This window comes from Struthio camelus, chromosome W (assembly GCF_040807025.1).
Source record: "Struthio camelus isolate bStrCam1 chromosome W, bStrCam1.hap1, whole genome shotgun sequence".
In the NCBI taxonomy this organism is placed as follows: domain Eukaryota; kingdom Metazoa; phylum Chordata; class Aves; order Struthioniformes; family Struthionidae; genus Struthio; species Struthio camelus.
In genome coordinates this window covers 52,204,214-52,217,236 of record NC_090981.1, presented here as the reverse complement: position 1 = coordinate 52,217,236, position 13,023 = coordinate 52,204,214, and the positions used below count along the sequence as shown (strand labels likewise).

The window sequence follows — 13,023 nt, the reverse complement described above, 5'->3', positions numbered from 1 at the left end:
TGAACAAGCCCAGCTTTCTCAATCTCTCCTTGCACAGCACTTACCCTGGCCCCCTGATCAGCTTGGTGGTCCTTTGCTTGACTCACTCCACTTTGTCAATGGCTTTCTTGTGTTGACGGGCCCAAAACTGGACACAGTACTCCTGATTCAGTCTCACAAGTGCTGAATAGAGGAGAAGGATCACTCTCCTCTGCCTGCTGGCTATGCTCTTGCTAAAACAGCCTAGTATGCCATTTGCTGTCTTTGTTGTCAGTGTGCAACCCTGGCTCAAGTTCAGCTTGTTGTCCACCAAGACCCTGAGGGCATTTTCTGCACAGCTGTTTGCTACAGTCAGCAGTCAGTCTCCAGCCTATAGTTGCTTAGGGTTATTCCACCTTAGCTGCAAGACTTCGCATTTGTTCTTGTTGATCTTCATGAGGTTCCCACCAGCCCGTTTTTCCAGTCCCTCTGCACAGCATTCCTGCCCTGCAGCATATTGGTTCCCACTCCTGCCTCAGATAGGGGCTTTTGAAAAATGTGCTGAGAATGCACTCTATCCCACTACCAGTGTAAGGTCTTATTAAGGTCTTATTAATGAAGACCTTAAACAGTATTGATCCCAGTATTGATCCCTGAGGGACACCATGAGATACTGGCCACCAGCTGGACTGTGCACCTATCCCACAATCCACACAGAGTATGTACATGCATCATTTGAAGCGTGTGAAAATGCACATAATCACTGTGCATATCCTGCATTTGTCCTGGAGAGAGAATCAAAAGTCAAGCTGGAATTTGGAAGGCTGGAGAAAGGGCTAGTGGATAAAGTAAACCTGTGCATGGCAGATGCACCAAAGCTGAAGGGCTGGTACCGTAGTGAGTCTGTGAGAGCAGATGTGAAGTGCTGTTGCTAGTGCATGGAAGAGTGTCAGATTTCTTTATTCTGTCTCTTAAAGAAATCTCTCTGTTCAGTTCTATCAGCTAAGGATTTTTTGTTGTATTTGTTTAAACAGTACTGTCTAGTGCCAAAAGGAAATATGAGAAATCCATATTGATGGGATTTCAATCTTAGTATATGGAAAAAATGAGGGTGATAGATACTACTTGCTGAAAAAAATCTAAAATGAGGTGTCTAAACTATTATATTTAATATTTTAATACCTGGCAACAACTTAAGATTAGCAAATACTTTTGGCTAAAATATTTCCCTAGGCCTAAAATTTGGAATCAATAGTTTTGATTTTCAGCATTCTTCTGCTGGCTGACAAACTGTCTTGTCAGCCACTGAGACTGGTATTGCATCTACTTAGCAAAGGCTGAAGATCAGAGATAGTTGTAACAACCCACCTAATGTGTATTCTTCACACTCAAGATGGAGAAGGCTGGGCTGCGGTGCTGTCTGCATAAAAGCCGATGGAGGAATTTTAGGTTTATGTTAGTGACTGTGTTTCAGTTTTGTTTAATTCATTATCTTTAATTTTTTTTCTTTATACACTACTGAATACCTTCTCATCATTTTGCTGTAAGGGCATAGCTTCGGAGCGCTAGTGCCAATACACTTTTAACAAGTTTTCATGATGTTTATCAATGTAAGATGTTCTATCACAAAATAGAATGTGTATGAGTGTTCTTAGATGTTAAGTGAGTTCACACCTCTTTTCATCCCAGTATTCATTTGTTCTAGGGTGGTAAATATAGTCAGTGGTAGTAAATTTACTTCTATTACACTTGCTGTTATTATCTATAATGAATTCCCTTTTCCCCCAACTGTAGAGTTAAAATAAAACCTAATGTACAAACAGATAGAATTCAATCATATTCTGGATGTTGTTTTCTAGATGGATTTCAAAATAATGCATGACTCTGTTTAGCCCTAATATATGCAGGGCACACTATGAAGCAGACAACTCACCTGCTCTGATTATATTCTGTGGCTGCCCAAGACTCTGAAGATTATCATAGCTTTGTGGAGTACTGTCATGATTTGTTGTCTTTCACCACCAGTTCAGTGACGTTTTGGCTTCACTCCCAGAAGCCAAGAAATGACTTACAGGATGTGCAAAAAAAGAAATGAGAGATAAGCTGGCCACAGCAAATGTGGAAGATAGGGAATGTGTGGGAGGGTAAGATTTCTTCTGAGTTAGAACAGATCTTTGGAAGACACATCTTTGGAAATCTTACATGCTGGTTATACTGCGTCACAGCCTCCACCAAATCCGGATAAGCAGTATTTTTTGTCATTTCTAAGGTGTTTGTACGCATTCATAGTCGTCTTGCATCAGCTTACCATGAAGTTTAATTAACTCTGTGGACAACGCTTGAGCATATTTTCCATGTCTATAAAAGTAATTGTTAGACATAGAGTGTAATGCTATTATAACATGATAAAAAATTTACCACAGCCTTTTTCAACTTCCATCAAACATGCTACAAGGGTGCATGGGGTCAGGGATGAAAAGCATCCAGAATACCCATCTCTGATATCAACAGAAGCAACCAGGAACAAGGCTCTATTTGCTTTAAGTTCTCAAGGGAAATGAAAAAAATTTCCTAAAAGAAGTCCATGTATTTGTGACAGAAGCACAGGAAAGACTGACTATTCTCCAGTTCCTCGCGCTTATATTGTTACTCTCATGACAGAGCTCCTTGGCAGCCTTGTTATCTTCCCTCCCCTGTCCCTTTCATGTCCTTCAGGGAATCGCAGCACAAATGCCTTATTTCAAGGAGATCATTCTGCTCCTGGCACTTCTCTTTGCCTTTCTTCTACTCGCTGTTATTGTCACTTTTGCTCTTTGCATTGCTCTTTGGCAATGACTTCCGTATGTCCCATTACTACTGAGAAGTCATCCCCCAAATATGTGAGAGACCACCTTGGGAAAAAAGAGGACAATCATTCCACTTGGCACAATGTATCTTACCACTTAGCACAGCTGAAATTATGAGAAGCTGTTTTAAGGCAGAAAATTTTCTGCAAGTTTCAGATATCCCATACCTCTGTCTTGCACAGGACTACTAGGATCAGGATGAGGGAGCAAGAAGTGACCCAGAATAGCATTATAATAAACAATACATGACCTCATTGGCAACAATAGTTTTGAAATAACTAGGGTAACTGGGACCCAGGCATATGGTGTTCTGTGCTCAGTGCTACCTTCTGTAATAACACGGCCTACACCGTGGAAGTTCACCCCAGATACGTCAGTTTTAGCCAACTATTAACAATGCCAAGCCTCCTATTTGTTAGCAAGCTGTACAATCATAGATCTGCACAAGAAAACAAAAGTTATAATATATTCATCTTACCAAACTCCATATCTGGGAGATGTCTTATGTGAGACATCTTCATTCAGACTAATTCAGCTCTCATAAGAACCAAAAACAATGTAGTTGTAGATCTTACTTATAGATGATCAAAACCTAAAGGGTTCATAAAGTCACAGATACTATATTTGTAATCAGATTTGTTGCTCTGGGACATTTTAATGTATACAAATAAAAAAGGAAATGAAAAACCCAAAGATACAGTTTCTCACTTGCTGGCTCATAGGTTATCTTTCTTCTAACCCACATTGTTATTACACAGGGATCAAGGACACATACTATCTTCATTCACTTATACAATGGTCATAAATGAATTTTTTCCTTTCGCCACTATCTAAAAGCTTTTTTTTTTTGATGTTATGTGCCAGATGACATAAGATTATCATATGCTTTAAATAGGGAGTTTATTTCTCTGTGTGGTAATTGATTAGTTCAATCAAGAGTTTAATTGTGACATACAAATTGTGTCCACATCTTTTTATCTTAAAAAGGAGATACAAACAGAAGCAAAAGCCTCGAGACAGCCAACCTATATTCTGAAATGTCTGGTGAATCTAATGAATGACTTCTTGGTACTGGAGAAAAGAAAGTAGAAATCTAATTTATTCTTTTGGATTTTTTGACAGCATTCACCATTTCTGGCCAGGAGACCAATATTTGAGAGATAAGACCAAAAGTCCAAGTGAATTATTAAAATTATTGAAGACCTTGGAGGAAGGCATCAGCATAATAGCAATTGGTAAAATGAACCACTTCCTTTATAAGGTTATTAGAAAAAAACTTTTTTTTCTTAATCTTTCTTCAACATCAGCGTGCAGATATCAGCGAGAATGAACGAAATACATTTGAAATACAGCGCTGTCGCCAAATATTGGTACACATCTCTGTTGCAAAAATGACTCTGTGTTGGATGAAGACAATCATAAGCAGCAAGGGCACTGGTTGCAAGAGAAAAAAAAATCAAAATTTTGCAACAGCAATATAATCTCCTTTGATGAAGGCTTCAGATGCCAGTTGATCAGTTCAGGTCATATTTAGCAATACTTAGGGTTCTCTGTAAGACCATTCTAATATTGTTGCCTGTCTTTTCTACTTAACTAGAAGATTGTTTGTTCTGGTGACAATGACTTGGCACCAGTTATTAATGCCTACATCACATCTTGGCTGGACTAGAGGAATAATCGGACATAAATCTTCTAGCACTTAGAACAAAACCAATTAATATAAAATGCTGCAGGCATCTCCTCAACAATGCAGACTATGTTGGTGGTGTAACAAGCACGACAAATCCATTGTGTATGTTGACTTCGTAGAGAAATAAAAATCAAATTCACACAAGGCCTGAGTCTAGAACACTCAAAAATGACTAACTGTCCAGAGTGAAGACTGAAGTCTACCCTTATCGACCTCTGATACACTGCAGCTTTTGACAAGAAAGTTGAAGACTGTCTGTTCCTTACTTCAACGGCAAGTCTCTCCCTTTAAAACCCTTACACCATACGAACAAAACAGGATACTGACTGCACACATTTGGCTCCCTAAAGAAAAGGTGAAAGTAAATTCATGAACAATGCTTATGCTCTCCTGTATTGCTCAGTGGAGGTCTCAGATTTTGTGCTGACAAGCACAGTATGGAACCTATAAAGAGCAGTCAGTAAATGTAAGATCAGTCAGTAATGTAGGATGAGATTCCTAGCTATGTGAATTATTGCCTATGGCCATTTAAACTTTTCAGTAACTGTGGAATCCAGAAGCAGCCAACACTGGAGATGTGTTTTCGCTTGGACCTTGGGTTGCTGAGCACCATGATTCAGTATCAGGATCTCTGTAGGGTTCTGGAGACTTGGGGGAGAGATGGTAAAAGTACCTTTCATGTACAGGCTAATTTGAAAAATGATTGTAGGCTTGGCATTTGGCATCTTCTGTACCTGTTCTCTGCAGTTTTGCTCAATCCAATTTTGCCACTGTCCTTTCAGCAGGAACTACCTTAGCACGGCATGCTGTCTTCCAACTGGAGCCTAGGGGGAATCATAATGCAAATCTGATATGTAAAACTGGAGAATAGTGAGAAATACAGTATCACCTGCAAGGAGGCAAAAGAACATCCCACAATTACTGCACATAATTACTCTGGCAGTTTTCTCCTCACCTCCCCATACCTAGCGCATATAAATTTGGGCCTAAGGACAGTGAAAAGACAAAAGCAAGTAGTTCTTTCATGGTAAAGCGAAACCTGCTCAGTTATAAACATATTGGACCCAAAAAATATTCATGGTTTTATTTTTTATATATTTTCTTCAATTTATTAATAATCTTTTATATATATTTATTTATGGCTTTGAGCAAAGACAAAAGAAAAAATCTAACTCATCCCTGATCATACAGTTATTGTAAGAATCAGATCTATAGTCTTCCCAGCAGCAGTAAGATCCAACCTTTTTCATTAATACATTTCATCCTGTACAGATGTGAGATTCCATACTTATGGGCTTACTTATGTACAGAGAAAATAATTCAATTCTGAAACTAGCAATGGACCTTTATATTACAGGAATGTGAATCGTTTGTTTCTTAATCTAAGTATATATACATTCATACATACATATATATATATATACGTATATAATTTTATACCCTGTACCATTTTTGTTGAATTAACATACAAATCCTAGATATTGTCCACTCTATTACAAAGTCATTAAAAATTATTTATGGTTTCACTGAAAGACCATGTGAGTTAATATTTCTTTATAGTGCTTAAAATAAAATAAAAATATATATAAAAATATTTCGCTACTAACCCCATTATTCCTATCAAATGTAAACCTTAAACAGTTTGCAAGATCAGAATATGATCTTAATTAACTGACAGAATTTGTTAGTACTAAAACAAAATGAGGGATATTGTACTGATAAATAAATGGTCTTGCAGCGTATCCATAATGTCCTAAACATTTTTAAACAATTGCTTCCTCATATACTACTCTGGGCCACTCGGATTAATGGCAGCAGCATATCAATGGGTTAATTTTACATTGATTTGTACTGGTGAGTGGGAGTCAGCAAAAACTGGTGAAATATTTTTTAAAATTTTTATTTGATGTACCACTTTAGTAAAAGGTGTAACAGGCAGCATGGGTTCAAGCTCTGTTAGCTCTGAATATTTACTTGGCTCTCAAGTACATCTGGATTCACTGCATTACGTAGTTTGTGATGTTATTTAATTTTTTCATGCATCATTAAGCTCAGCATTAATAGGAAAAGAAGAACTCTTTTGCATTTATTTCCCTAACATGAGTCAGTTGGGTTTTAAAGAACAGAATATGTGCTTGCATCGTAGCCATAATGCTGATTTTTCAGTGAGTTAAATTATGACACACTTAGTTTCAATTTCTATTCAGTGTGACAAATCAGGCACAAATGATTATGAAAAGACTTGTTTTGTGGATAAGATAATGCAAAGATTTGAGCAAACAAAATAAACAGTTCACAAAACGGTATGCTTTAACCCTGCTTTCTGTCACCATTTCCTTTCTGTTTTGAAGACATAAAAAATAATAAATCTCATATCTATGGGCTATGTTTGACACTACATGCCTTAGGATATACTATCCATTTAATTACAATATACACAGAGCAAATCGTGCATTTCCAGACAGACTTTGATGCTATATTATATTTATTTTTTTTAAATTAACACCACAGTCAACTACAAAACTACAGTGAAGACACAGAAAGCACCTGAAAGCCTAAATCAAGCTGTGGTTTACAAATAATCCTTTAAATGAAAAACCTCACTTCTAGACTTAAACCAGAGATTCAAAGTCAGCATTATAGGAATTTTAAAGTAGACACAATTAATGAATGTTCATTATTTTCTAAGATACCATAAAGCCTTTTCCTACAATGGCTGACTGAACCTATTTTTATAGTCTTTTTTTTTTTTTTCAAAGCATGCATGGAATATTTTCAGATGCTATTTAGGGCAAGGAGGAGAAAAGTGATGGTACTGGTGAAGTACAAGCGGTTTGCAGGATCAAGCGTACAATTTTGCATAAAACGTTGCATGTAAAAGTAACATTGTAGGTTTTAAGCCATTGCATTACAATTTAACAGTTGTGTTGCACTTAGCTTCAACAAATTTTAAAACTGTAAATTGTGAAGTGAAGAGCTGAACCTAAATTCCTAAACAAAGACTTTGTAATGGTACACCACACAGCAGCTATTTTTGTTTGGGTCTAAAAAGTTATTTACAGTGGCAATTATTTATAGTCTTTGTAAAAGTCTTTAGCAATGTGAAGATTGAAGTCCACCCAGTTTTCTGAAACAACAGAACGGTTTACATGTTTTCCGATTACAGTCTATCCAGAGGAGTGCTCATGCCAGCCTTTTGACTGCAGATGTCTGCAATATATATTTTTCAATCTAATCCTGAATGGAAATCACTAAAATATGAAATGCAATGGGAAATAACTGAATCCTTCACAAGAAAGTATTAACAATGTGTACGAATAAACGAAAGAATGAAGGTTTCAGAGTATTACTCAGTTAGCGCTATGTTTTAGTTAGATCTTTTTTTGTTTTTTGTACTTGTTTGAAGTTTGTTACTGTGTTGACAATTTCCCCATGAAAACAGGAAACCTTTCCATAAATAGAGAAATCTGTTAGACTGATTTAAAGTTGACACATTAAAAACAAATAATATTACAGCAGAATTTAGACTCCTTTAATGGTTATGAGAAAGGAAGACATGAATTCAAATAGGTTTTCTTAACTCCTTTTTTTGGATATACATATATATTTTATATATATATATATGTGTATATATATATATATATATATAATTTTTACATTCGTTATGTAGGGCAAAGCTGTCTAAAGTATTTTTTTCATAGTAGACTGCTGGGGTACATCAGGAAATAGGCTAAAACAGTTCCTGGGACGATTCTCAGTTCATTACAAAGTCTGTTTTTCACAGTCACCAGGGATCATAAGTTTGACGCAAAACGTGGTTTGTCTCCCTCGGGATCTGTGCTTAAGACTGTGGAAGAATCCCTTGGCAGAGGAGCCGGGGGCGGCGCGGCCCCCCGGTTCGGGGGGATGGCTCCCGACGACATCTGTCGGAAGAGAGCGACCCGCTGGGGCACGGTGGCCCGGGCGGCCGGGGGCAGGCTGGCGGCCGGGGCCGGCTGCGGCAGGGAGGCGAGGGACTCTCCCACCGTGGGGTGCGGCCTGGCGAGCAGAGTGGAAATCTCGTGGGGCAACGAAGGCTGCGAGGCAGAGAGGGGCCGCACCTCCCGCGTCAGGTTAGTGTTGTGGAGGGCTTGCGTGCTCTTGTGAACCTCGTTCTTCTGCGACGAGCTGGGCGGCGGCGGCGGCGGCGGCTGCTGCTGCTGCTGCTGCTGCTGCATCAGGGAGAGCTGCGAAGCGGTCGGGGAGGCGTACTGGAAAGTTCGACCTGCCAGCGGGCTCTGTACGGGGGGGCTGCAGACGGCCGTGGTGTAGGAGCACGGCGAGAGGATGACAGCTTGCTGGGGGGTCTGCGTGCTCGGCGAGGGAGAGTGCAGGTTCCCGTGGGAGAGGCTGCTGGCGGTATATACGGGGGGAGACTGCGTCCTGACGCGTGATGACGATGCCGCAGCGGAGGTGCTAGCGTTCAGCGCCGGCAGCTGCTGCAAGCTCACCGGGGCGATAGTCTGCACCATCTCTCGGTCGTGCTTCACTATCTGCTTCAAGATCTCGTTCTCCTGATTGTTGAAAACGCCGGTATTGAGATCTTTCTGGAACTTCTGCAGCAGGATTGAATTCTTCTTTCCTTTACAAAGAAGCAGAGTTAGCAAGCCTGAAGCACAGGGGCGGATTCTCACACTTATTTTGCATTTTCACTCCTATTACTGAGGGGTATGTCAGCAGCTTAAAAGCCTGGGAAAACACCAAGCCGAGCCCTGGGCACAGAGCATAACCCAGGATGGCAATGAGCTTGCTCGGGCAGGCTGTGTGACACCGATCTTCCCAGGTGTCCGGCATCAAAGAACCGGTCCCTCACTGCCGAGCCTCGCCAGGGGAGCGCACGCTGCAAACGCAGCTCTCACCCGCTGGCCTTCAAGCACAGCTCATTCCTGCTCTCTCTGCACCAGAACTGCGTGCATTAATAGCACCATTATGTTCAAAGATACCTGAACTTTCTGTGACTCTTCACTTATAGTGCACACTGTTACTACAATTATTCTGAAAATGTAACCATGGTAATTTACTGAACAACAGGGTGGAAAAAGCGACCAGGCTCTGCATGTGTAACATCTTTCTCTTCCATTACAAAACCATCCTAATTCCCTGCACACTAAGCTGTTACATAAGTTATAAATACAGCTGCCATTTAGGACATTCCCTGGAACTAATTATTAGACATTAGTAACTAATGACCACTAGCTTGCAAGAAATCACCTTTTTAAATGCTGGCAAACTAATCTGAATTCACTGCTAATGTGACACCTGGCTGCACAATAAAGATTGCTGTAAGCTCTGTCCTGATGTTTTCTCTAAGGATGGTGTTTGCTTGATGACTCTCAGTATCTGCAAGAGGCAGATACTTTTCTGTGTCATCAAACACACAGGAATACAATTCCACTGAATTGGGGTTTTTTTTAGATAAGACAGTTTACATTTTATTTTTTTGTCCTGTCTAGATTTCTTATTGTAACCACAGCACTTCAGATTGGATTACTGCTCCAAGAGCAGACTGGACTTTACTACTAATATTTTTTAAATATGTATTTCTTAGGATTGGTCTACCTTTCCAGAGAGTTTCGAGAGACACATTATAAGAGTTTGAATAGTCTTGATTAGAAAACTTAATGCACCGAGTGTTCATGATCTGCAAAATACTGCCCTAAATCTATTAAATATTAGAAACTGTATATACACATTTGATTTCTTTATTCTTTCTATGTTAAATAAAACACCAATATTTCTTCTACTAAACCTACTTTTTCTGCTTAGCAGCAACAGCACAATAGCAGTGTCATGCAATTCTTTACTGCAAACATTTGTATTGAAAAGAGAGTGATGTGGGAAGTTTTCCAGTTAAAGTGTTCAAAAATCAGACATGTTATATAATTATTAGTCCTCACATGTCTATAAAGTTGACCAACTCATAGTATTGCTGATATACAACCTTTTACATATAGAATTCTTCTCACCTTCCCCTCTCTTTTCAATGAAAATTTACATTAGAAAAACTCAAGTTAGTAGTGAGAATCACAACACACTCCATTAGCAGTGTAGACAAAATCTGCCATGATTTTATTCTTTTGGCTGCTACACTAATGTACCTATGTTTGTATGTATGCATGCGTGTGAGGAGGTGTTGCTCAGGCTATAGTGTTGCATTGCTCTGTTGGGGAACTGCTGTTAAAATTTCATACTGGAATTTACTTGTGAAGTTGAGGAATCAGCATCATGCAGGATGAACGATTTTTTCTGCAAAGGTGCATTTAAAAACCAGAATCAATAATTATGACCAGTGTGCACTTCTGCCTACCAAAGCCCATGTGTTTTATCTAGTATGTCCTGTTAGAGAGATCCAGAATGTCTGTTTGCACAAAAGCAGACTTTACACACCCTGTTTTGATAATCCACTATATCATTCTGTGGTTCACCTGGATATCTTTGGCCTGCTTTTTTGATTGCAAGCAGATCTGAGTAGCTCCAGTGTGCAGTCATCAATGCTAACAGTGCCCGTGTTGTGAGGAAAATGAGAGCTCTGCTGCAAAAGATTAATTCACTTCAACAAACACGGGTTTTGTGAGTGCTGAGAAACGTCACCTCTTCCCAGCGTTACAGACATCATCTGTAAACTATTTATGTAGGAAAAAGTCATCTGCTTCTCACTCAAACTGCATAAACCCAATGAAGTATGAAGTAGCAAAATAAATAAACAGTATTAATAAACAGTATCAATTGTTATTAAAGTATACAAAATAAACCTCTGAGGACTATGACAGTATAAAATAATAAACGTCTGAGAAGTATGAGAGCTTTCTAAGATTCAAAGTTTTATATTATTTAAAAGTGATCTTGCAGAATTTCTTCTTTGGATATGTCTTATTCATAGATCAACAGAATTTTTACTTTAGTGTAACAGAACTGAAATTTTAAAGAAGGGTTTAATCCAAGCATTATCTTTCAACTCAAGGAAAAGAGAAGGTAAAAAGGTTTTAAGAATTCCAGTTACAGAAAAACAATAATACCTATCCTGTCCAGTCTATCAATTGCTACTGTTTCAAAGGCCCTTCTCATCATGGGGTACTCTTCCAAAACCTCATTGAAGTTGTCCACCGAGAGGGAGTACAGGCGACAGTATGTGTCAGCTCGTACACTGGCAGTTCGACGGCCCTTGGTCAAAAGGCAAATCTCTGGGGAGATAAAAATTCAACACATTCAGGAAACAAAGAGGTTAGTGAACCATGTGAAACTTAACAGCTAGGAAGAGATTCAGTGCTAACAAATAATAATGCAGTACTCCGTGACAATTTTTCTACTACTGTTTAGGTAATGTTGCAGCGGCAGTTCTGAAAGGTGTTTGATTCTAGTTTTGCTACTCTGAAAAAATAATGAATCTACTTTAAGATATCGGCTTATCGTTTTTCTCAGTCTAGACTATGATTTTATCAAACTTTTTAAAAATAATTTTTCTTTGAGTTGTAAGAAATAATCTATCAGCTGTCAAACATGGTTTGCTGACCCAATTAACCCAAGTGATTCTCTTGATTTTGTTGGAAATAGTCAGCTGACATAAAAGACCAATTCCTTTAATCATTCACCAGCGTTACTAAACTTATCTAACATATCATATAATGATGTTTGAATATAAGAACTATTCTGAGAAAAAATATATTCAGCATGGAAGTGCCTTCACTCGTTGGTTTTTATGCCCTAGGTATTTTGGGAGAGTAAGCTTATCATTTTAGACTTTTTTTCTCATTTGACCAGTCTAGTAGACTTTCCCTGCAAATGCTTCCAACTGGAATTCATCATTCTGGAACAGAGGTTACCATGGCCATACACAAAGTCCCCCAAAACCTGCCCCAATCTTGCAATTGTTGATTCTTGAACCCACACGAAGACCCACTGGATAAAGTCCAAAGTCAGCATCATAGGATTACAACAAAACATTTAGGGTGGAATTAAGAGAGATGCATGAATTCCTCTTAGGGAAGTTTTCCAGTTAAAGTGTTCAAAAATCAGACATGTTATATAATTATTAGTCCTCACATGTCTATAAAGTTGACCAACTCACAGTATTGCTGATATGCAACCTTTTACATATAGAATTCTTCTCACCTTCCCCTCTCTTTTCAATGAAAATTTACATTAGAAAAGTTCAGTGAAGTTTAGTATTGCCTAAAATAACAATCATGTTCAAAACAATGCTATTTAAGGTAAAGTCAGAAGTATATTTCATCAGATATTCCAGTTAGCTAAAAGTGAAGCCGTTTGCAGGAAACTCCGCAATTAAAAACAATTCGGAAACTTCGTTCAAATTGTCTATTTATGCTTACTCCCTAAAAAGTAAAATAAAATGTTTTCTTTTGGATCGCAATGGGTATTTTATTTAAATATTTAAGTTATTTTATATTAAAGAACAAAACAAAATTAAAAAGTCATTTGCAAAAGGAAATGTTTGAGTCAATCCCGTTTTCAGGTTTCGGACTGAGAAAACGC

The 13,023-nt window shown here is 38.5% G+C and overlaps 1 protein-coding gene across 2 annotated transcripts in view; it reads right to left on the bottom strand.

Moving 5' to 3' along the window:
- Nucleotides 1-5,552: 5,552 nt before the first annotated feature.
- LOC104146894 (potassium/sodium hyperpolarization-activated cyclic nucleotide-gated channel 1) overlaps nt 5,553-13,023 on the bottom strand; it is a 218,465-nt gene continuing 210,994 nt past the window's right edge. For both annotated transcript variants that reach the window (XM_068925895.1, XM_068925897.1), the window contains 2 exons: nt 11,550-11,714; nt 5,553-9,115 (listed from right to left, as the gene is read on the bottom strand). In XM_068925895.1, the coding sequence (XP_068781996.1) occupies nt 8,289-9,115; nt 11,550-11,714 (992 nt within the window). In that variant the 3' untranslated portion in view covers nt 5,553-8,288. The remainder of the gene's footprint in view (nt 9,116-11,549; nt 11,715-13,023) is intronic.